This window comes from Salvelinus namaycush, chromosome 2 (assembly GCF_016432855.1).
Source record: "Salvelinus namaycush isolate Seneca chromosome 2, SaNama_1.0, whole genome shotgun sequence".
In the NCBI taxonomy this organism is placed as follows: Eukaryota; Metazoa; Chordata; class Actinopteri; order Salmoniformes; family Salmonidae; genus Salvelinus; species Salvelinus namaycush.
This window is the reverse complement of record NC_052308.1, coordinates 2,123,417-2,148,692: the sequence shown is the minus strand read 5'-3', so window position 1 is coordinate 2,148,692 and position 25,276 is coordinate 2,123,417. Positions and strand designations below refer to the sequence as shown.

At 45.9% G+C, this 25,276-nt stretch overlaps 1 protein-coding gene across 1 annotated transcript in view; it reads right to left on the bottom strand.

The window, feature by feature from the left end:
• Positions 1 to 521: 521 nt before the first annotated feature.
• Positions 522 to 25,276, bottom strand: part of nckap1l (NCK associated protein 1 like) — a 43,506-nt gene continuing 18,751 nt past the window's right edge. The window contains exons 19-31 of the mRNA XM_039006534.1: positions 24,489 to 24,628; positions 21,587 to 21,718; positions 18,964 to 19,182; positions 17,170 to 17,300; positions 9,616 to 9,713; positions 9,042 to 9,135; positions 8,594 to 8,676; positions 8,240 to 8,320; positions 5,025 to 5,118; positions 4,580 to 4,696; positions 1,619 to 1,728; positions 1,395 to 1,487; positions 522 to 1,111 (exon numbers count right to left, since the gene is read on the bottom strand). Of these exons, the coding sequence (XP_038862462.1) occupies positions 995 to 1,111; positions 1,395 to 1,487; positions 1,619 to 1,728; positions 4,580 to 4,696; positions 5,025 to 5,118; positions 8,240 to 8,320; positions 8,594 to 8,676; positions 9,042 to 9,135; positions 9,616 to 9,713; positions 17,170 to 17,300; positions 18,964 to 19,182; positions 21,587 to 21,718; positions 24,489 to 24,628 (1,509 nt within the window). The 3' untranslated portion in view covers positions 522 to 994. The remainder of the gene's footprint in view (positions 1,112 to 1,394; positions 1,488 to 1,618; positions 1,729 to 4,579; positions 4,697 to 5,024; positions 5,119 to 8,239; positions 8,321 to 8,593; positions 8,677 to 9,041; positions 9,136 to 9,615; positions 9,714 to 17,169; positions 17,301 to 18,963; positions 19,183 to 21,586; positions 21,719 to 24,488; positions 24,629 to 25,276) is intronic.

The following is a 25,276-nucleotide window of genomic DNA, read 5'->3' as shown; positions in this document are numbered from 1 at the left end:
ATGTGGACAAGATCATGACAAAAGGGTGAATGTTAGCACCAGGTATGAACAAGGCTAACGTGGTATACTGTAGTATAATTGTGCTAAATAGTGAGGAGCTGTTCAGTCACTTAGTTCGCCATGTCTCAATGCACTCCATGTGAGGTGGTCCTACCTACTGGGGTGTTCCTTTCCACTGAGTCGTTCCATAGAGTCCCTACCGAGAACTTCTAGACCATTGGGGAGGCCCAGTACACACACACACACACACACACTACAGGATGGGACACACTCTCCCCAGCCTAACAACAGACCCGAGGGCTGAACACAGGGGACGCTTGGTACAGGTTGGGGTAGGTAGTCTTTCTGAGCGTTGGGAATGACATACACATTACACTAATATGAGTGTATGTTGTTATTCTCTTGTACTGTTAAACACACATTTAAATTAATACCAGTAACCTGTATTCATAGACAATGGGAGTAAGTATTGTATTTTTTCCAAGATCTCTCCAAAAAACGATTTGACATTTTCTTTCATAAACCCTTTAATGGCTAAATAAAGCTTATAGCATTTCTGAAAGTTTACAAAGCTACAAATAATTGTGTTAGCTGTGCATAGTAACAAATTAATCAATCATTATTATTTATAAATCCCATTTTACATCATCAGTTGTTACAAAGTGCTTTTTACAGTAATCCAACGTTGACCCCATAGAGCTTTTACAGTAACAAGACCTAGACCCTACAGAGCAGAAGGCAGTATTTGGCGACATCAGAGACTAGAGCCAGGATTCAATCTGAAACGGTGCTATAGCAGGCCTGACGAACACGGTTAACATTGCCTTTGAAAGCCACACTGTCTACAAAAGCGAGCGGATTGAATCCCAACCTAGAAGAGGGTATATTGGATACTCAGTGCCGCCAGCCCAGGGATTTGATGAAGGCCTTGTACACCTCTCTGTAGACGTTCCTCATCTGTGCCTGTGTCTGTGTGTGTCTGTGTGTGTGTGTGTTAGCCCAGTGTAATGATAGAGTTCTTGTAGACCTCTCTGTAGGCGTTCCTCAACAGGACATAAGGGAAGCAGCTCTCCAACATGTCCTGGCTCAGGAACGGAGACGCCTCCACGATCTGTAGAGGAGGTAGGTGGCCAATGAGATGAAGAGAATACATTATTCATGTATAGAAAATAAAAAAGTTTAAATGTACAGTATACATGATTATTGACTTTTTCTCCTGAACCATGTGACCTGACAGGGGAAAACGTCTGGGACCTTGTTACGAGTCAGTCAGTAATCCTTGTCCGAGCCAGAACGACCCATAAAGGACCTAGATATGGCCCCTGACATTTTCAACATTACCCTAAGTAGAAATACTGTAGGATGTGCATGTTTCCAAGAAGACCTGAGCCTACCATGTGCAGGAGAAGGTAGATGGAGTCTCTGTTCTTGCTGTCCACCCTATTCTCTACATTCTGACCCAGCTGGAGCAGAGTGGAAGACGCCACCTAGAAGAACAGGATTCACATTTAGCAGTAGGAATAGATCTTCAACTACAGGATAACTGTTTATCAGATGAAAATGTCTCGTGTGTCAACATGACCTCTTTAGAGACGGTGTTTTCGGGTTGATCACGTACCAGGAGGAACTCCTTAAGGTGCTGCTCTATGTTCTTGCTCTCGACGGTGAACATGGCTGCGGACAGCTGGTTGACGGCCGTGGCCAGACAGTGGATGTTGTTCTGATGCCCTGCGGTCGATCAATTAAAATCAATCAATCAATTAGTTGGGTGACGGCAGTGGCCAGACAATGAAAGTTGTGGTTCCCTGCTGTCAATCAATCAATTATCAAAGCAGAAGCCAGAGCCACACAGTTAGTGGGAAACCAAACTAAATGAAAGACACCACTTTTTATTATTTTTACAGGAACAGTCAACTCCCTAGACCGTAGGAGGTGTCCTTTAGATCCAGCACTGCCAATAACAAAAGAAGGTGGCCACACATTCTGTAGCTCCGATGTAACAACAACAATCCTACCGACGCTTCGACGGATCCCGTCTTCATCAGGGTTTCTGAATCCTTTAATTCCAGGTCATGTTTAAAACGCAGACAGACTAAAACCTGAACGCCATCTCTGATGTCACCATCTCTCTGACTTTGATCCACGGTTGTTATTTGATGCTCTTAGAGAGTTCTCCATCCGGCTCTGTGCCAACTCATGAGACAACTTCATGAAAAGTCTATGTCGTCTGACACAATAAACTATGGGGCGGCAGGTAGCCTAGTGGTTAAAGTGTTGGACTAGTCACCGTAAAGGTTGCAAGATCGAATCCCCGAGCTGATAAGGTAAAATCTGTCATTCCGCCCCTGAACAAGGCAGTTAACCCACTCTTCCTAGGCCGTCATTGAAAATTTGAATTTGTTCTTAACTGACTTGTCTAATTAAATAAAGGGGAAAAAAAGATTTAAAAAACAAACAACAGCATCCCAAACGGCACCTTATTCCCTATATAGTGCACTTCACCATGGGCCCTGGTCAAAAGTAGTGCACTTCACCATGGGTCCTGGTCAAAAGTAGTGCACTTCACCATGGGTCCTGGTCAAAAGTAGTGCACTTCACCATGGGCCCTGGTCAAAAGTAGTGCACTTCACCATGGGCCCTGGTCAAAAGTAGTGCACTTCCCTATGGGCCCTGGTCAAAAGTAGTGCACTTCCCTATGGGCCCTGGTCAAAAGTAGTGCACTTCCCTATGGGCCCTGGTCAAAAGTAGTGCACTTCCCTATGGGCCCTGGTCAAAAGTAGTGCACTTCCCTATGGGCCCTGGTCAAAAGTAGTGCACTTCCCTATGGGCCCTGGTCAAAAGTAGTGCACTTCCCTATGGGCCCTGGTCAAAAGTAGTGCACTTCCTTATGGGCCCTGGTCAAAAGTAGTGCACTTCCTTATGGGCCCTGGTCAAAAGTAGTGCACTTCCCTATGGGCCCTGGTCAAAAGTAGTGCACTGCCCTATGGGTCCTGGTCAAAAGTAGTGCACTTCCCTATGGGTCCTGGTCAAAAGTAGTGCACTTCCCTATGGGTCCTGGTCAAAAGTAGTGCACTATTGGGGATAGGGTGTAATTTGGGACGCTACCCAGAGTCCTTGGTAAAAACAAGTATTTCATTAGTCAACCTGTCTGAGTTAAGGTCAACGGGGAATTAGAAGAATTCCAAGGTGTCACAGTGATGACTGTGATGATGTCACTGTTCCCCCAAGTTCTGGTAAACTGGCGTGACCAGTGTCCATGGAATGTCAACCACATTGAACCAGTTAGCATAACTGTGGCAAATTCCACTTGTGTCGAATTTCACTTAGACGTGCATTGACGTCGATGGGAGATTAGGTGGAAATGTTACTTATGATTCACCCCTGAAAGATTCAAAATGAGCCAGTGCCTATTGAGCGTCTTTCCTAATCAGTTAGGATTGAAGCATACAGCTGGATCTACGCTAGTGCCGAGCGATTACAGCTTTTTAAGGTTGGATCAGTTTTGGTTTGATTATTAAAAAGGCTGGATTGAATGTTGTAACAACACAGAATAAAACAATGAATACAAGTCCCCTGATGGTAGTGACTGTCCATTACTGCTTATCACTTATTAACCAACATTTACTCACATTACTTTACTAAAATATTTCAGTTGTGTATTTTACATTAGTTTTATTTAATGACTTTAATATTTCTTTCAAAGTCATCATCTCATCTCTATAGAGCTGCTGTCTGACAACATCACTATTTTTGTAGTTCTTCAAAGTAAATAAGGCCTACTTTTAAGACTGCTGAATACCAACTATCAAATCACTTGGATCATGTATTTTCAGGTAGAGATGCCTCGCGAAGCAACAGCTGCTCTCTACATCCCCTCACAATCGCTCATTCATTTTGGTTAATCGCTTAGCACTAATCTACACACAACAGATGACATGAGTAGGGCAGCTGTTGCTATTGTAACACCCAATGAGGATCCAAATGAACACATAAATCAGATCTGGAAAGAAAAAAAAAAAATGCTTTTAAAATGTTTGAGTGAACAGACAACCCTGCTTGAAGAATTTCCCCAAGGGTTAAATTAAGCAATAAGGCACAGAGGGGGTGTGGTATAGGGCCAATATACCACGGCTAAGGGCTGTTCTTCAGCGCGACGCATCCCGGAGTGCTGGAAAGAGCCATTAGCCGTGGTATATTGGCCGTATATTGGCCGTATATTGCAAACCCAAGAGGTGCCTTATTGCTATTTTAAACTGGTTACTAAAGTAATTAGAGCAGTAAAAATACATGCTTTGTCATACCCATGGTATACGGTCTCATATAGCAAGGCTGTCAGCCAATCAGCATTCAGGGCTGGAACCAACCAGTTTATAATAAAGATTATTAGATGAAATGAACATCCTGTCGAATGTAGGAGGAGTCGGGGATCCAGCGTCAGAGAAGGCAGAGACAAAATGTAATGGTGTTGGATTTGCACTGAACTAAATGTATCACTGGGGTTAATGTGACCATATGTTCAACAGGGAGTGAAGAGGGACATCTAAGTACATTTATCACAAGTCAATAACCCAGTCCTTACCACCATAATGTCTGCTGTAGTAGGAGTTGGGATCCAAAGCCAGGATGGGCAGAGACACAGCGATGTAAACCAGGAGAAGGCAGGTTAGCTTGTACTCCTCATCAACTGACGAGTTATCTGGAGAGTAGAACTCATATTTAGCAAACTTCCCTTTTAAATCTTTTTTCTCTTCTTCTAAACTCTAGAAAACATTCATAGGAAATAAACAAAAGGGAAGTTGAAAGACATGCATTAATAGGTTAAATATTTGTTCATTTGTTTGACGTTTTAGCCAATTGGAGTCCAGCTATAAAAGGGGAGGATAGGTTGTGGAATCCTGCTGTTTTGTCATAAAGATATATTGTACAAAACCAATAAATGTAGTCCTTCGAGCCGGATAGTGACAATTGTCTTGGAACATGACCAGTATAAAAACTGACATCCCACCAGAGACTATTGTATTTACCTGTACGCATACTAGTGATGGCTGCCACCAAGGCAGGGTCGATGTCACAAGTCAGACCTGCTGCAGACGCCAGCTCAAACACCGTCAGGGTTACCTGAATCAAAACAAGATGTTGTCAACTGTTTTTTAATCTTAAAGATGCCTTCCTTTACTTATTTGGCTTACTTGCTCTCTTTATCTTCTAGCTGAGCATAAAAGCCTCCATTAAGTAAATATTTCTTAAACTGGAACTATAAAGCATTGGGTAACTACTGTTCCCTCTTTCTGTAGCACGGGGTGGGGGTATTTGGGGGGGGGGGGGGTTCAGAATGTTTCCGTTGAGGTGGTTATTTTAGTTGAGAGGTTGCAGACCAGACAGACATGATGCGTCTCTTACATGGAGGTCAGCTTGCCTCTGCTTGGTGCCTGCTGACGTCTTAGGGTTTATCCTAAACCAGGCATGTTATGTTTTCTCTGCAGACTTGGGTTCAAATAATGTTTGAAATCTTTCAAATACTTTAAGTGTTTGTTTTAGCCTGCTTGACGTGCCAGGTTGGCAGGGTTTGACTGTTCTATTGGTTTCCATAGCACTATACAAACTCTAACCAGCACAGATAAAGTATTTTTAAATGATTTCCAATAGTATTTACACCCGGGTCTGGGATGTCTGCTTTGTATGTCCTACTCTCACGCTCAGGGGGAAGACATAAGCAGGCCAGGGGGCTTTCCACAGTCAGATCCACATCTCATAAAATACGCTTTCTACTGTTCTGCCGCTCTACTCCTCTCTACTCTACTCCTCTCTACTCTACTGCTCCTCTCTACTGCTCCTCTCTACTCTACTCCTCTCTACTCTACTCCTCTCTACTCTACTCCTCTCTACTACTCCTCTCTACTCTCTACTGCTCCTCTCTACTCTCTACTGCTCCTCTCTACTACTCCTATCTACTCTCTACTGCTCCTCTCTACTCTACTCCTCTCTACTACTCCTCTACTCTCTACTGCTCCTCTCTACTCTCTACTGCTCCTCTCTACTGCTCCTCTCTACTCCTCTCTACTACTCCTCTCTACTGCTCTCTACTGCTCCTCTCTACTGCTCTCTACTCTCTACTGCTCCTCTCTACTCTCTACTGCTCCTCTCTACTCTCTACTGCTCCTCTCTACTCTCTACTGCTCCTCTCTACTCTCTACTGCTCTCTACTACTCCTCTCTACTGCTCCTCTCTACTGCTCCTCTCTACTCTCTACTGCTCCTCTCTACTGCTCCTCTCTACTCCTCTCTACTCTACTGCTCTCTACTGCTCCTCTCTACTCTCTACTGCTCTCTACTACTCCTCTCTACTCTACCATCTACTGCTCTCTACTCCTCTCTACTCTTCTCTACTGCTCCTCTCTACTGCTCTCTACTCTCTACTGCTCTCTACTACTCCTCTCTACTACTCCACTACTCCTCTCTACTGCTCTCTACTACTCTCCTCTCTACTACTCTCTACTACTCCTCTCTACTATCTACCGTACTGCTCTCTACTACTCCTCTCTACTACTCCTCTCTACTGCTCCTCTCTACTGCTCCTCTCTACTGCTCTCTACTACTCTACTACTCCTCTCTACTGCTCTCTACTCCTCTGAATAACACTGTAATTCATCGTATGAACCGTTGTTTTTTTGGTATTGATCCCACCCTACCCTATACCCTCCTACCCTATCCTACCCCACCCTGTTCTAACCTATCCTACCATATCTTGTCCTACCATTCCCTATTCTATCCTATCCTGTTTTACCCTACCCTGTCATGCGATCCCTATCCTACCCTATCCGATTCTACCCTATAACATACCCTATCATCCTACCCTATAATATCCTACCCTATCCCACCCTATCCTGTCCTACCCTATAACACCCTACCCTATCCAACACTACCCTATCCAACCTGCCCTACCCTATACAACCCTAATGTGTCCTACCATACCATATCCTACCCTAACATACACTACTCTGTTCTATCCTACCCTAACCCATCCTATCCTACTCTATCATGCGCTACCCTATCCGATTCTACTCTATAACGTACCCAATCAATCCTACCCTATCATACCATATCATATCCAAACCTACGCTATCCTACACTACCCTATCCAACCCTACCCAACCTTACCATATCCCACCCTACCCTAATCTAACCTCTCCTACCATACAATATCCTATCCAACCTTACCCTATCCAACCCTACCCTATGCTATCCTATTGTATCAAACCCTATCCTATCCTACCCTATAATACCGTATCCGATCCTACCTTATACTATCCAACCCTACCATATCCTACCCTATCATACCCTACCCTAAACTATCCTACCCTATCATGTCCTACCCTATCCGATTCTATCCTACCCAGCCCTACCCTATCCTCCCCTACGCTATCCTATCCCACCATATTGTATCCTACCCTATAATACTGTATCCTATCCGACACTATCCTATCCAACCCTACCCCACCCTATCCTATCCTACCTTAACACACCCTATCATGTGTTACCCTATCCGATTCTACCCTATGACGTACCTATCAATCCATCCCCTACCATACCCTATCCTATCCCACCCTTTCCTATCCTATCCTATCATATCCAACCCTACCCTACGCTATCCTATCCTACCCTATCCCACCCTACCGTATCCTACCCTATAATAATCTTCCTTCTCCTACATACCATATCCTACCCTATCCAAACCTACCATATCCACCCCTACCCTATCCTATTGTATCATATCCTATAATACCGTATCCTATCCAACCCTATCCTTTCCTGTCCTACCCTATCCCACCCTACCGTATCCTATAATAATCTACCTTCTCCTACATACCATATCCTACCCTATCCAAACCTACCATATCCACCCCTACCCTATCCTATTGTATCATATCCTATAATACCGTATCCTATCCAACCCTATCCTTTCCTGTCCTACCCTATCCCACCCTACCGTATCCTATAATAATCTACCTTCTCCTACATACCATATCCTATCCAATCCTACCCTGAATTACCCTACAATACCATATTCTATCCAACCCTACTGTATCCTACCCTTCCCTATCCTATCCCACCTTATCCTACCCTGCCATATCGTATCCTACCCTTCCCAACACTACCCATCCAAACCCTATCCTACCCTACCCTATCCTTTACTCTCAGATTATATTCAATTTTCCTAACCTAAGCAAAACACGCTGTACCTTGATGTCTGTGTCAGGGGAGACCAAGTCCCTTAGGCTCTCAATGGGCCCCATCAGGTAGGGGCAATGCTTCTGCATGATCTGAAGACGGAGAACAGAGGGATTAGCTTGGTCATAGGGTACTTAAGACCAAGAGTGTTTTCTGCAGGAAATGAATACTTTATTTGAAGCCTCCGTCATAAGGGCGACAGATGTCATAAACAGTTGTGGCAGCTGGCGTCACCTCATGGCAACTGACTTCACAGTGTTATAACATGACACAAACAATACACAACAACAACAGCCGTATACCCACGCGAGGGGAATGAAATGAAATTCTCCATTCAATATATTTTAAGTGTTAGTGTGTCTCACGTCTTCCAGTGCGTCCTGTGCCATGGCCCTAAAGGACAGGATCACTCCGATGATGGTCATCCTCTTCAGAACGTTCTCTCCCGCTGGACAGGAACACACGAGGGATTAAAGCTATGTTCATTCAATCTATTATCCTTTTAGTATCGTGAGGCACGGAGATGTTTTGACGTCTCTGAAATCATGCATTGATGTCAGTTGGAGAAGCTCCAGTTATATTACACACACTGCACAGATCAGACAGGATCAGACAGGATTCAGTCCCCCTGAGGTGTTTCACATCAACTGATAAAGCATTCTGTTTGGCTGTCTTCTCATCTTCCTCCTGTTCCCCCATGCAGCTCACTTCCCTGGAGGTTAGTGTGTGTGTGTGTGTGTGTGTGTGTGTGTGTGTGTGTGTGTGTGTGTGTGTGTGTGTGTGTGTGTGTGTGTGTGCATCTGCATGTGTTACCAGGCAGTCTCTTCTGGAGGTTAGCCATGGCCTCAGGTTTGTCAAAGTTAGCTCTCATCTGAACTAGCACGTCCATGTTCTCTATCACCAGTTTCTGAAGAGGAGAGAAAAGAGAAGAGAGAAGAGAGAAGAGCAGAGGAAATGAGAGGAGAGGAGAAAAGAGAAGCAAAGAGAAGAGCAGAGGAAAAATGAAAATAGATGGATAGAATTGTGAGATACTGTTAAACTACCAGGTTATGAGTGCAATCACAGAGTTAATGTCTAGTTCAATCTTATTGTCAACTTTCTACCATTTACTGTAGGAGCTGAAATAACACATTGATCAGGAGACATTCTCTCTTTCAGACGGTATGTTGATTTAACCTTTATTTAAGCAGGGACAAATGAGATCATTTTTTAAATATAATTTAAAACAAGGGATGTTCAGGTCACAATGACCTTCATCATCTCCTTTCGGACTGTGTGGGAGAGTAAGAGTGACTTCATAGTTCAACAGCGGCAGATCAGAGATAGACCGCCAGCCAGCCCTCTGAGAGAGATGAGCCGTCTGTAATTGTTTGAAGCTTAATCCTACCTTGAGTTCTCCGACTTGTGAGGTGATGTGCCACATCAGGTTCTCACTGAGGAACTTGAGGCCGTACGGACCAATCAGCTCGGCCAGGGCCTGCATCTCTGGGCAGATTAGGGATGAAGGGGAGAATATGGATGTGTGGTTTAGAATGTAGTTGTCACGCCCTGATCTGTTTCACCTGTTCCTGTGATTGTCTCCACCCCTCCAGGTGTCGCTTATTTTCCCCTGTGTATTTATCCCTGTGTTTCCTGTCTCTCTGTGCCAGTGTATTTATCCCTGTGTTTCCTGTCTCTCTGTGCCAGTTTGTCTTGTATGTTTAGTCAAGTTAACCAGCGTGTTTTTCCCCGTACTCCTTTTCTATTCTCTTTTGCTAGTCTTCCCGGTTTTGAACACTGCCTGACTCCGGACTACTTTCCCACCTGCCTGCCCTTGAATCTGCCTCCCCTTCGGTACCTATTGGACTCTGAACTGGTTTTGACCTTTGGCCTGTACACGACCATTCTCTTGTCTACCTCTTTTTGGATTAATAAACATTGTAAGATTCCAACCATCTGCCTCCTGTGTCTGCATCTGGGTCTCAACCTTGTGCCTTGATAGTAGTTTAGACTGTAGTTTAGACTGCAGTTAGGACCTGCAGGCTACAACACCTGAGGGCTACAACACCTGAGGGGTAAACTACAAAAGTAAGCTAGATCTATTCTGGGTTTTCTAAAGCTAGCCAGCTTCAGTTATCTTCACATTCCAGCTCAGGTTTCATCCATACTACGACGGTGGATATACCTTGTCCGCCTGCTGCTAACTCTAGCAGGCTTGTAAACTAGTTGAATGCCAAACTCTTTATTGAGACAATACTGCAACATCAATTCAGGGGCGAGTCAGTGTCACATTTTCATTTGTGCCAAAATGAAAAACGTTTTCAAATTCAGCAGGCTTTGGAGTGAAATAGGCTATTTTATTACTTATCGTTAATGATGTCTTTGGTGTGCTTTTCAGTGGACAAACACCTTTTTTCCCACTCCTAATCTATACAATAATTTTCATACAAAAGTTTAAAATTAATTCTGTCATTACTAAATGTATAATGTGATATTGTATGACAATTTTTGTAACACAAAAAACAACATTATTATTAATCAATCTTCTTCCTCAAATGAAGGGAATGATGAAGCAATCTTTGCAAGAGGGAGGGAATATGATTTCATTGGTCCTCAACTCTCAGCTCAGACACTTCATTCAGGATAAACAGAGTTATCCTCTGAGTTAGCCTGCCCAGCAGCAGGTTAGTTCTGAATGCAGGATAAACAGAGTTATCCTCTGAGTTAGCCTGCCCAGCAGCAGGTTAGTTCTGAATGCAGGATAAACAGAGTTATCCTCTGAGTTAGCCTGCCCAGCAGCAGGTTAGTTCTGAATGCAGGATAAACAGAGTTATCCTCTGAGTTAGCCTGCCCAGTAGCAGGTTAGTTCTGAATGCAGGATAAACAGAGTTATCCTCTGAGTTAGCCTGCCCAGCAGCAGGTTAGTTCTGAATGCAGGATAAACAGAGTTATCCACTGAGTTAGCCTGCCCAGTAGCAGGTTAGTTCTGAATGCAGGATAAACAGAGTTATCCCTGAGTTAGCCTGCCCAGTAGCAGGTTAGTTCTGAATGCAGGATAAACAGAGTTATCCTCTGAGTTAGCCTGCCCAGCAGCAGGTTAGTTCTGAATGCAGGATAAACAGAGTTATCCCTGAGTTAGCCTGCCCAGCAGCAGGTTAGTTCTGAATGCAGGATAAACAGAGTTATCCCTGAGTTAGCCTGCCCAGTAGCAGGTTAGTTCTGAATGCAGGATAAACAGAGTTATCCTCTGAGTTAGCCTGCCCAGCAGCAGGTTAGTTCTGAATGCAGGATAAACAGAGTTATCCCTGAGTTAGCCTGCCCAGCAGCAGGTTAGTTCTGAATGCAGGATAAACAGAGTTATCCCTGAGTTAGCCTGCCCAGCAGCAGGTTAGTTCTGAATGCAGGATAAACAGAGTTATCCCTGAGTTAGCCTGCCCAGCAGCAGGTTAGTTCTGAATGCAGGATAAACAGAGTTATCCACTGAGTTAGCCTGCCCAGCAGCAGGTTAGTTCTGAATGCAGGATAAACAGAGTTATCCACTGAGTTAGCCTGCCCAGCAGCAGGTTAGTTCTGAATGCAGGATAAACAGAGTTATCACTGAGTTAGCCTGCCCAGCAGCAGGTTAGTTCTGAATGCAGGATAAACAGAGTTATCCACTGAGTTAGCCTGCCCAGCAGCAGGTTAGTTCTGAATGCAGGATAAACAGAGTTATCCTCTGAGTTAGCCTGCCCAGCAGCAGGTTAGTTCTGAATGCAGGATAAACAGAGTTATCCTCTGAGTTAGCCTGCCCAGTAGCAGGTTAGTTCTGAATGCAGGATAAACAGAGTTATCCCTGAGTTAGCCTGCCCAGCAGCAGGTTAGTTCTGAATGCAGGATAAACAGAGTTATCCCTGAGTTAGCCTGCCCAGTAGCAGGTTAGTTCTGAATGCAGGATAAACAGAGTTATCCCTGAGTTAGCCTGCCCAGTAGCAGGTTAGTTCTGAATGCAGGATAAACAGAGTTATCCTCTGAGTTAGCCTGCCCAGTAGCAGGTTAGTTCTGAATGCAGGATAAACAGAGTTATCCCTGAGTTAGCCTGCCCAGCAGCAGGTTAGTTCTGAATGCAGGATAAACAGAGTTATCCACTGAGTTAGCCTGCCCAGCAGCAGGTTAGTTCTGAATGCAGGATAAACAGAGTTATCCACTGAGTTAGCCTGCCCAGCAGCAGGTTAGTTCTGAATGCAGGATAAACAGAGTTATCACTGAGTTAGCCTGCCCAGCAGCAGGTTAGTTCTGAATGCAGGATAAACAGAGTTATCCACTGAGTTAGCCTGCCCAGCAGCAGGTTAGTTCTGAATGCAGGATAAACAGAGTTATCCTCTGAGTTAGCCTGCCCAGTAGCAGGTTAGTTCTGAATGCAGGATAAACAGAGTTATCCCTGAGTTAGCCTGCCCAGTAGCAGGTTAGTTCTGAATGCAGGATAAACAGAGTTATCCCTGAGTTAGCCTGCCCAGTAGCAGGTTAGTTCTGAATGCAGGATAAACAGAGTTATCCCTGAGTTAGCCTGCCCAGTAGCAGGTTAGTTCTGAATGCAGGATAAACAGAGTTATCCCTGAGTTAGCCTGCCCAGCAGCAGGTTAGTTCTGAATGCAGGATAAACAGAGTTATCCCTGAGTTAGCCTGCCCAGCAGCAGGTTAGTTCTGAATGCAGGATAAACAGAGTTATCCCTGAGTTAGCCTGCCCAGTAGCAGGTTAGTTCTGAATGCAGGATAAACAGAGTTATCTCTGAGTTAGCCTGCCCAGCAGCAGGTTAGTTCTGAATGCAGGATAAACAGAGTTATCCCTGAGTTAGCCTGCCCAGCAGCAGGTTAGTTCTGAATGCAGGATAAACAGAGTTATCCCTGAGTTAGCCTGCCCAGTAGCAGGTTAGTTCTGAATGCAGGATAAACAGAGTTATCCCTGAGTTAGCCTGCCCAGCAGCAGGTTAGTTCTGAATGCAGGATAAACAGAGTTATCCCTGAGTTAGCCTGCCCAGCAGCAGGTTAGTTCTGAATGCAGGATAAACAGAGTTATCCCTGAGTTAGCCTGCCCAGCAGCAGGTTAGTTCTGAATGCAGGATAAACAGAGTTATCCACTGAGTTAGCCTGCCCAGCAGCAGGTTAGTTCTGAATGCAGGATAAACAGAGTTATCCTCTGAGTTAGCCTGCCCAGCAGCAGGTTAGTTCTGAATGCAGGATAAACAGAGTTAGCCCTGAGTTAGCCTGCCCAGCAGCAGGTTAGTTCTGAATGCAGGATAAACAGAGTTATCCACTGAGTTAGCCTGCCCAGCAGCAGGTTAGTTCTGAATGCAGGATAAACAGAGTTATCCCTGAGTTAGCCTGCCCAGCAGCAGGTTAGTTCTGAATGCAGGATAAACAGAGTTATCCACTGAGTTAGCCTGCCCAGTAGCAGGTTAGTTCTGAATGCAGGATAAACAGAGTTATCACTGAGTTAGCCTGCCCAGTAGCAGGTTAGTTCTGAATGCAGGATAAACAGAGTTATCCCTGAGTTAGCCTGCCCAGTAGCAGGTTAGTTCTGAATGCAGGATAAACAGAGTTATCCACTGAGTTAGCCTGCCCAGTAGCAGGTTAGTTCTGAATGCAGGATAAACAGAGTTATCCTCTGAGTTAGCCTGCCCAGCAGCAGGTTAGTTCTGAATGCAGGATAAACAGAGTTATCCTCTGAGTTAGCCTGCCCAGCAGCAGGTTAGTTCTGAATGCAGGATAAACAGAGTTATCCCTGAGTTAGCCTGCCCAGTAGCAGGTTAGTTCTGAATACAGGATAAACAGAGTTATCCCTGAGTTAGCCTGCCCAGCAGCAGGTTAGTTCTGAATGCAGGATAAACAGAGTTATCCTCTGAGTTAGCCTGCCCAGCAGCAGGTTAGTTCTGAATGCAGGATAAACAGAGTTATCCCTGAGTTAGCCTGCCCAGCAGCAGGTTAGTTCTGAATGCAGGATAAACAGAGTTATCCCTGAGTTAGCCTGCCCAGCAGCAGGTTAGTTCTGAATGCAGGATAAACAGAGTTATCCCTGAGTTAGCCTGCCCAGCAGCAGGTTAGTTCTGAAGGATTTGTTGCCATAGAAATGTACCTAGCTAAAAGGTGAGCTACTTTCGTGGTGCCAGTTATCCCGAGTTGAACTCAGAGTTGACCGAAGTTACCTGGCTAACTCCTGAACACCTACTTCGTAGTACAGGGCTCTGGCAGAGTATAGGCCCCTGGATGTGTATCAGATCTGTGTGTACGTGGACAGCAGTTTGTAAACAAAGACACTGACTTAACAAACACTACTATGACGGTTCAATACGACGCCTTGATAGTATAGATAGCAGGTAAACCACCTGGTAAATGTCAAGCCAGAGTGAGACACACAGAAGGAGTACTGAAACAATACATTATTTGAGTCCAAAATGGCACCCTATTATAAAGGGCCCTGGTCAAAAGTAGTGCACTATAGGGAATAGAGTGCCATTTGGGATGCTATAATGATGAGTCTGTAGGAGGTATTAGATCTCTCAGGGCTTATGCAAAGTGGATGGAAAATATATAGAGCAGACATGAGATCATAAAGGGTGGAGCTAGGTGGAGAGGGTGGAGCTAGGTGGAGAGGGCGGAGCTAGCTGGAGAGGGCGGAGCTAGCTGGAGAGGGCGGAGCTAGCTGGAGAGGGCGGGGCTAGCTGGAGAGGGAGCTAGGTGGAGAGGGTGGAGGTAGGTGGAGAGGGTGGAGGTAGGTGGAGAGGGTGGAGGTGGGTGGTGGTAGGTGGAGAGGGTGGAGGTGGGTGGTGCTAGGTGGAGAGGGTGGAGGTGGAGAGGGTGGAGGTGGGTGGTGCTAGGTGGAGAGGGTGGAGGTAGGTGGTGCTAGGTGGAGAGAGTGGAGGTAGGTGGTGCTAGGTGGAGAGAGTGGAGGTAGGTGGTGCTAGGTGGAGAGAGTGGAGGTAGGTGGTGCTAGGTGGAGGTAGGTGGTGCTAGGTAGAGGTAGGTGGTGCTAGGTGGAGGTAGGTGGTGCTAGGTGGAGGTAGGTGGTGCTAGGTGGAGGTAGGTGGAGAGGGTGGAGGTAGGTGGAGAGGGTGGAGGTAGGTGAAGAGGGTGGAGGTAGGTGAAGAGGGTGGAGGTAGGTGAAGAGGGTGGAGGTAGGTGAAGAGTGTGGAGGTAGGTGAAGAGGGTGGAGGTAGGTGAAGAGGGTGGAGGTAGGTGAAGAGGGTGGAGGTAGGTGAAGAGGGTGGAGCTAGGTGAAGAGGGTGGAGCTAGGTGAAGAGGGTGGAGCTAGGTGGAGGTAGGTGGTGCTAGGTGGAGAGGGTGGAGGTAGGTGGTGCTAGGTGGAGAGGGTGGAGGTAGGTGGAGAGGGTGGAGGTAGGTGGTGCTAGGTGGAGAGGGTGGAGGTAGGTGGTGCTAGGTGGAGGTAGGTGGAGAGGGTGGAGGTAGGTGGTGCTAGGTGGAGAGGGTGGAGGTAGGTGAAGAGGGTGGAGGTAGGTGGAGAGGGTGGAGGTAGGTGGTGCTAGGTGAAGAGGGTGGAGGTAGGTGGAGAGGGTGGAGGTAGGTGGAGAGGGTGGAGGTAGGTGGAGAGGGTGGATGTAGGTGGAGAGGGTGGATGTAGGTGGAGGTAGGTGAAGAGGGTGGAGGTAGGTGAAGAGGGTGAAGCTAGGTGGAGAGGGTGGAGCTAGGTGGAGAGGGTGGAGCTAGGTGGAGAGGGTGGAGCTAGGTGGAGAGGGTGGAGCTAGGTGGAGAGGGTGGAGGTAGGTGGAGAGGGTGGAGGTAGGTGGAGAGGGTGGAGGTAGGTGGTGCTAGGTGGAGAGGGTGGAGGTAGGTGGAGAGGGTGGAGGTAGGTGGAGAGGGTGGAGGTAGGTGGTGCTAGGTGGAGGTAGGTGGTGCTAGGTGGAGGTAGGTGGAGAGGGTGGAGGTAGATGGTGCTAGGTGGAGAGGGTGGAGGTAGGTGAAGAGGGTGGAGGTAGGTGGTGCTAGGTGAAGAGGGTGGAGGTAGGTGAAGAGGGTGGAGGTAGGTGAAGAGGGTGGAGGTAGGTGGAGAGGGTGGAGGTAGGTGGAGAGGGTGGATGTAGGTGGAGGTAGGTGAAGAGGGTGGAGGTAGGTGAAGAGGGTGGAAGTAGATGGAGAGGGTGAAGCTAGGTGGAGAGGGTGAAGCTAGGTGGAGAGGGTGGAGCTAGGTGGAGAGGGTGGAGCTAGGCGGAGAGGGTGGAGGTAGGCGGAGAGGGTGGAGGTAGGCGAAGAGGATGGAGGTAGGTGGAGCTAGGTGGAGAGGGTGGAGGTAGGTGAAGAGGGTGGAGGTAGGTGAAGAGGGTGGAAGTAGGCGGAGAGGGTGGAGGTAGGCGAAGAGGGTGGAGGTAGGTGAAGAGGGTGGAGGTAGGTGAAAAGGGTGGAGGTAGGTGAAGAGTGTGGTGCTAGGTGAAGAGTGTGGTGCTAGGTGAAGAGGGTGGAGCTAGGTGGAGGTAGGTGGAGAGGGTGGAGGTAGGTGGAGAGGGTGGAGAGGGTGGAGGTAGGTGGAGATAGGTGGAGAGGGTGGAGGTAGGTGAAGAGGGTGGAGGTAGGTGGAGGTAGGTGGAGAGGGTGGAGGTAGGTGAAGAGGGTGGAGGTAGGTGAAGAGGGTGGAGGTAGGTGAAGAGGGTGGAGGTAGGTGAAGAGTGTGGTGCTAGGTGAAAAGTGTGGTGCTAGGTGAAGAGGGTGGAGGTAGGTGGAGGTAGGTGGAGAGGGTGGAGGTAGGTGGAGAGGGTGGAGGTAGGTGGAGAGGGTGGAGATAGGTGGAGAGGGTGGAGGTAGGTGAAGAGGGTGGAGGTAGGTGCAGAGGGTGGAGGTAGGTGCAGAGGGTGGAGGTAGGTGAAGAGGGTGGAGGTAGGTGAAGAGGGTGGAGGTAGGTGAAGAGGGTGGAGGTAGGTGGAGAGGGTGGAGAAGTATTTAGAGGTCACCAGGCTACCCTACTGCAGGCAGGTCTCACCTGAGATATCAGAGTACTCCTCTGCTCTGAAACTCTGCTCGTTCTCGATGGTCTGGTTGACGAAGCAGTGCATTGCGGGGCAGTGAACGATCAGGTTGCTGCTGGCCTGACGCAGAAGGCCCTCTAGGTACCTGTGGAGAGGCAGACGTCATATCCTCTTCCTAACGCATTCAAATGCACAACACAGGTGCTACTAGCTGCTGATGAACATCTATAACTACATGCATGTAGCAATGCGGTGACAGAGGAAACGGTTCAGTGACTGATATAATGTCTGTTAGCCTGGAGAAGTAAGAGATGAAGGCAAGTTACAGAAGGTTGTCAGTTCAAATCCTAAACTCAGCAAAAAAAAGAAAATGTCCCTTTTTCAAGACCCCGTCTTTCAAAGATAATTCTTAAAAATCCAAGTAACTTCACAGATCTTCATTGTAAAGGGTTTAAACACTGTTTCTCATGCTTGTTCAATGAACCATAAACTGTTAATGAACATGCACCTGTGGAATGGTCGTTAAGACACTAACAGCTTACAGACGGTAGGCAATTAAGGTCACAGTTATTAAAACTTAGGACACAAAAGAGGCCTCTCTACTGACTCTGAAAAATACCAAAAGAAATATGCCCAGGGTCCCTGCTCATCTGCGTAAACGTGCCTTAGGCATGCTGCAAGGAGGCATGAGGACTGCAGATGTGGCAAGTGCAATAAGTTGCAATGTCCGTACTGTGAGACGCCTAAGACAGTGCTACAGGGAGACAGGAGGGACAGCTGATCGTCCTCGCAGTGGCAGACCACGTGTAACAACACCTGCACAGGATCGGTACATCCGAACATCACACCTGTGGGACAGGATGGCAACTACAGCTTCCAGAGTTACACCAGGAACGCACAGTTCAGACTGTCCGTAATAGACAGAGAGGCCGACTGAGGGCTTGTAGGCCTGTTGTAAGGCAGGTCCTCACCAGACATCACCGACAACAAACGTCACCTATGGGCACAAACCCACCATCGCTGGACCAGACAGGACTGGCAAAAAGTGCTCTTCTCTGAGGAGTCGCGGTTTGTCACACCAATGGTCGGATTCACGTTTATCGTCGAAGGAATGAGCCTTACACCGACTCTGGAGCGGGATCGATTTGGAGGTGGAGGTCTGGGGCGGTGTGTCACAGCATGTTGTCATTGCAGGCAATTTCAACACTGTGCGTTACAGGGAAGACATCCTCCTCCCTCATGTGGTACCCTTTCTGCAGGCTCATCCTGACATGACCCTCCAGCATGACAATGCCACCAGCCATACTGCTCATTCTGTGCGTGATTTCCTGCAAGACAGGAATGTCAGTGTTCTGCCATGACCAGCGAAGAACCCGGATCTCAGTCCCATTGAGCACGTCTGGGACCGGTTGGATTGGAGGGTGAGGGCTAGGGCCATTCCCCCCCAGAAATGTCCGGGAACTTACAGGAGTGGGGTAACATCTCACAGCAAGAACTGGCAAATCTGATGCAGTCCATGAGGAGGAGATGCACTGCAGTACTTAATGCAGCTGGTGGCCACACCAGATACTGACTGTTACTTTTGATTTTGACCCCCCCTTTGTTCAGGGACACATTATACCATTTCTGTTAGTCACATGTCTGTGGAACTTGTTCAGTTTATGTCTCAGTTGTTTAATCTTGTTATGTTTACACATGTTAAGTTTGCTGAAAATAAACCCAGTTGACAGTGAGAGGACGTTTCTTTTTTTGCGGGACATGTGGGACATGAAATAGCAATTGGAGGACTGCTGCTGGTATCACGTTACCAGTTGGTATACAGCGTGGTGATGGTCTGTCCTCCGTAGGAGTCCAGCGGCTGTGTCTGCTGCAGTAAGACATTCTTGACCAGCCTAGTGACGTCCAGACTGAGGTAACGTGACAGGGTGTGCAGGCTGGCTGTGTAGGCCTGAATCCCGGCCAGGAGGTCAGACGGACGTCCTATTTCCTGGGTGGTCTGGTTGTAATGGGCCATTCTCACGATGATCCTGGAACATTACACACAGACACACAGACACAGACACACAAACTAACGTCATGGAATCAGACAGGGCTACATGGCATGGCATGCTGAATGAATAACAGTCAGGCTCAACGAACCATGTAATGATTATTCTGCCTCTCTCTGTCTCTCCCGCTCCCAATTCAAGGGGCTTTATTGGCATGGGAAACATATGTTAACATTGCCAAAGCAAGTGAGGTAGATAATATATAAAAGTGAAATAAACAATAAAAATTAACAGTAAACATTACACTCTCTGTCTCTCTCTATCCCTCTCCTCAACTCCCCCCCCACCCCCGCTATATTTACATTCGTTACTTAATTAATTGATTGATCAATTACACTGTGCTGAAACGGAAGCAGAACATGTACACAGACCATTATGGTGCATGCTTGGGTTGGTATGAATGTTCATTTTGAAATAGCAACCTACTGTAGCTATAATTGTCTGAACTCCTGACCTCTGTAATATTTAGTTCAATAAAGTATCTACCATGTTGTCATGTTGTCTTGCTACCCAAGTTGTTGTCATGTTGCTACCATGTTGTTGTCATGTTGCTACCATGTTGTTGTCATGTTGTGTTGCTATCCATGTTGTTGTCATGTTGTCATGCTACCCAAGTTGTTGTCATGTTGTCTTGCTACCCAAGTTGTTGTCATGTTGTGTTTCTACCCAAGTTGTTGTCATGTTGTGTTTCTACCCAAGTTGTTGTCATGTTGTCTTGCTACCCAAGTTGTTGTCATGTTGTCTTGCTACCCAAGTTGTTGTCATGTTGTGTTGCTACCCAAGTTGTTGTCATGTTGTGTTGCTACCCAAGTTGTTGTCATGTTGTGTTGCTACCCAAGTTGTTGTCATGTTGTGTTGCAACCCAAGTTGTTGTCATGTTGTCTTGCTACCCAAGTTGTTGTCATGTTGTCTTGCTACCCAAGTTGTTGTCATGTTGTCATGCTACCCAAGTTGTTGTCATGTTGTCATGCTACCATGTTGTTGTCATGTTGTGTTGCTACCCAAGTTGTTGTCATGTTGTGTTGCTACCCAAGTTGTTGTCATGTTGTCTTGCTACCCAAGTTGTTGTCATGTTGTCTTGCTACCCAAGTTGTTGTCATGTTGTCTTGCTACCCAAGTTGTTGTCATGTTGTGTTGCAACCCAAGTTGTTGTCATGTTGTCTTGCTACCCAAGTTGTTGTCATGTTGTCTTGCTACCCAAGTTGTTGTCATGTTGTCTTGCTACCCAAGTTGTTGTCATGTTGTCTTGCTACCCAAGTTGTTGTCATGTTGTCTTGCTACCCAAGTTGTTGTCATGTTGTCTTGCTACCCAAGTTGTTGTCATGTTGTCTTGCTACCCAAGTTGTTGTCTTGCTACCCAAGTTGTTGTCATGTTGTCTTGCTACCCAAGTTGTTGTCATGTTGTCTTGCTACCCAAGTTGTTGTCATGTTGTCTTGCTACCCAAGTTGTTGTCATGTTGTGTTGCTATCCATGTTGTTGTCATGTTGTCTTGCTACCCATGTTGTTGTCATGTTGTGTTGCTACCCAAGTTGTTGTCATGTTGCCTTGCTACCATGTTGTTGTCATGTTGTGTTACTAACATGTTGTTGTCATGTGTTACTACCATGTTGTCATGTGTTACTACCATGTTGTCATGTGTTACTACCATGTTGCTGTCATGTTGTGTTGCTACCCATGTTGTTGTCATGTTGTGTTTCTACCATGTTGTTGTCATGTTGTGTTTCTACCATGCTGTGTTGTCATGTGTTGCTACCATGCTGTGTTGTCATGTTGTGTTGCTACCATGCTGTGTTGTCATGTGTTGCTACCATGCTGTGTTGTCATGTGTTGCTACCATGCTGTGTTGTCATGTTGTGTTGCTACCATGCTGTGTTGTCATGTGTTGCTACCATGCTGTGTTGTCATGTTGTGTTGCTACCATGCTGTGTTGTCATGTGTTGCTACCATGCTGTGTTGTCATGTGTTGCTACCATGCTGTGTTGTCATGTGTTGCTACCATGCTGTGTTGTCATGTGTTGCTACCATGCTGTGTTGTCATGTGTTGCTACCATGCTGTGTTGTTGTCTTAGGTCTCTCTTTATACAGTGTTGTCTCTCTTGTTGTGATGTGTGTTTTGTCCTATATTTTTAAACCCAGCTCCGTCTCTGCAGGAGGTCATTGTAAATAAGAATTTGTTCTTCACTGACTTGCCTAGTTAAATAAAGGTTAAATAAAAACAAAATACAATACAAATCTTCTCTGCATTATAAAGGTCTCCTTTCATGTCTTGTTTTAACAGAGAAATTGAGATTTAGGTGGAGAAAAGGATTTAACGATCCAACATTATAAAGCAATAGATAATAAGACAGAGATCATGTTATAGGCAAAAGGTGTGTGGCGTACTTGGTGAGGCGTGTCTCCAAGTGAGATATGAGGAACTCTGCAGGAGTGACGATGTGGTTGAACACTGTGAAGTCACTGCTCCCACTGAAGGAGGAGCATAGCTCAGTCAGAGTCAGATGCAGCTTGTCCATACTGGAAAAGAAAGAAAGAAAGAAAGAAAGAAAGAAAGAAAGAAAGAAAGAGAGAGAGAGAGAGAGAGAGAGAGAGAGAGAGAGAGAGAGAGAGAGAGAGAGAGAGAGAGAGAGAGAGAGAGAGAGAGAGAGAGAGAGAGAGAGAGAGAGAGAAGGAGAGAGAGAGAAGGAGAGAGAGAGAGAGAAGGAGAGAGAGAGAAGGAGAGAGAGAGAAGGAGAGAGAGAGAGAGAGAAGGAGAGAGAGAGAGAGAGAGAGAGAGAGAGAGAGAGAGAGAGAGAGAAGGAGCGAGAGAAAGAGAGAGAGAAATTCGACATACCAATTAGGATCTGGCTAAAAATACTTGAATCAGTTATAGAAACCATTTCCCTTTATGGTTGTGAGGTCTGGGGTCCACTCACCATCCAAGAATTCACAAAATCGGACAAACACCAAATTGAGACTATGCATGCAGAATTCTGCAAAAATATCCTCAGTGCACAACGTAAAACACCAAATAATGCCTGCAGAGCAGAATTAGGCCGATACCCACTAATGATCAAAATCCAGAAAAGAGCCGTTAAATTCTACAACCACCTAAAAGGAAGCGGTTCCCAAACCTTCCATAACAAAGCCATCACCTACAGAGAGATGAACCTGGAGAAGAGTCCCCTAAGCAAGCTGGTCCTGGGGCTCTGTTCACAAACACAAACACACCCCACAGAGCCAAACAAATAGGACAGCAAATCAATTAGACCCAAACAAACATTAGAAAACAATTAAAAATATATAATTACTTGACACATTGGAAAGAATTAAGAAAAAAACTGAGCAAACTAGAATGCTATTTGGCCCTAAACAAAGAGTACACCGTGGCAGAATACCTGACCACTGTGACTGACACAAACTTAAGGAAAGCTTTGACTATGTACAGACTCAGTGAGCATAGCCTTGCTATTGAGAAAGGCCGCAAAATGAGGTGGAAACTGAGCTGCACTTCCTAACCTCCTGCCAAATGTACGACCATATTAGAGACACACAGACCCACAAATAATTTGAAAATAAACCCAATTTTGATAAACTCTCAAATACCACAGTGTGCCATCACAGCAGCAAGATGTGTAACCTGTTGCCACAAGAAAAGGGCAACCCGAGAAGAACAAAACCATTGTAAATACAACCCATATTTATTTATCCTCCCTTTTTGTACTTATACTAATTCCACATAATATGTAATTTGAAATGTCTTTATTCTTTTGTGAGTGTAATGTTTACTTAAATAGAGAGAGCGAGAGCGACGAGAGAGAGAGAGAGAGAGAGAGAGACTTGAGAAATTGCTGGTCTACTTTTCTTTCAAAATTGAAACCCATGAAATATCCAATCAATCGACAAAACACTTAAAATGTGAGAGGAGAGACTTTACGCTGCATAGTTGTAGTTCCCGAAATGAGTGATTTAACCGAACATTATTCGATTTGGAGGAGAGATGAATGGAGGTCAAACGGAATGGAAGAGTGGGGTGAAGAAGGAATGGAGGAATGGATGGATGAAAAGAATGATGGATGAATAGAGGGATGGATGGATGAATGAATGAAAAGAATGATGGATGAATAGAGGGATGGATGGATGAATGAAAAGAATGATGGATGAATAGAGGGATGGATGGATGAATGAAAAGAATGATGGATGAATAGAGGGATGGATGGATGAAAAGGATGAATAGAGGGATGGATGGATGAAAAGGATGAATGGAGGGATGGATGGATGAAAAGGATGAATAGAGGGATGGATGGATGAAAAGGATGAATAGAGGGATGGATGGATGAATGAAAAGAATGATGGATAAATGGGACAGGTGGGAAAAAAAGTAACAATACATTAACGAGGCTATATACAGGGGGTACCGGTACCGAGTCAGTGTGCAGGGATATATACAGGGGGTACCGGTACAGAGTCAATGTGGAGGCTATATACAGGGGGTACCGGTACAGAGTCAATGTGGAGGCTATATACAGGGGGTACCGGTACAGAGTCAATGTGGAGGCTATATACAGGGGGTACCGGTACAGAGTCAATGTGGAGGCTATATACAGGGGGTACCGGTACAGAGTCAGTGTGCAGGCTATATACAGGGGGTACCGGTACTGAGTCAATGTGGAGGTTATATACAGGGGGTACCGGTACTGAGTCAATGTGGAGGCTATATACAGGGGGTACCGGTACAGAGTCAGTGTGCGGGGATATATACAGGGGGTACCGGTACCGAGTCAGTGTGGAGGCTATATACAGGGGGTACCGGTACCGAGTCAGTGTGCGGGGATATATACAGGGGGTACCGGTACCGAGTCAGTGTGCGGGGGTACAGGTTAGAGGTCATTTGTACATGTAGGTAGGGGTGAAGGGATAATGCAATAGTTAATAAACAGCGAGTAGCAGCAGTGTAAAAACAAGGGGGGGGGGGGGGGGGGGGGGGGGGGGGTCAATGTAAAAAGTCACATACGCTACCGTTACTGTTTATTAATACACCCTGTTGCCTTGTCACTTTATCCCTACCTATATGCACAGATCTACCTCAATTACCTCATACTCCTGCACAGGGACTCAGTACTGTTACCCCATGTATAAAAGACAAGTTATTGTTACTTATTGTCTATTTATTGCTTGTGTTATGTTTTTTCTATTATTTTCTCTCTGTTGGGAAGTCAGCATACACCTGTTGTTTATGAAGCACAGTGAAAATAACATTTTGATTTAGGAATGGAGAAATACAGGGAGGAAGGGTAAAAGCACCGACTTGGTGACGATGGCACGGTCCTTCCTCTGGCTCTCTGCTCCAGGTTTCTCTTTCTGCACGTCTCCTTTTTTCGGCATCTGTTTCTTCTGCTTCTTATTGCGGGCTGCACTTATGGTCTGGCCACAGTGTTTGGGCAACAGCTAGTAGGAAACACGATTAAGAGGACCACAGAGAATAAACATGTTCAGTTAAAGTGTATTCTACATTGCATTGTGAGTGATTTTAACTTTTGTCCGCTATGCTTCAGCCCGTCAGGAGTCTAAAGTAAAATTAAAACACAATGTTTTCCACCAGAGAGAAAAACAACACGTTGCCATTACTTCCCCTTCTCAGAGTCATCCTTAGTCTTCCAACTTAGTCTTACTACACCTTCTCAGAGTCATCCTTAGTCTTCCAACTTAGTCTTACTACACCTTCTCAGAGTCATCCTTAGTCTTCCAACTTAGTCTTACTTCACCTTCTCAGAGTCATCCTTAGTCTTCCAACTTAGTCTTACTACACCTTCTCAGAGTCATCCTTAGTCTTCCAACTTAGTCTTACTTCACCTTCTCAGAGTCATCCTTAGTCTTCCAACTTAGTCTTACTTCACCTTCTCAGAGTCATCCTTAGTCTTCCAACTTAGTCTTACTACACCTTCTCAGAGTCATCCTTAGTCTTCCAACTTAGTCTTACTACACCTTCTCAGAGTCATCCTTAGTCTTCCAACAGAGGCACTCCTACATTAAAGCTACAACCTGGGATCTGTTTTTTATCAATGGCTAAATATCTAGAATTGAAATGACCATTGA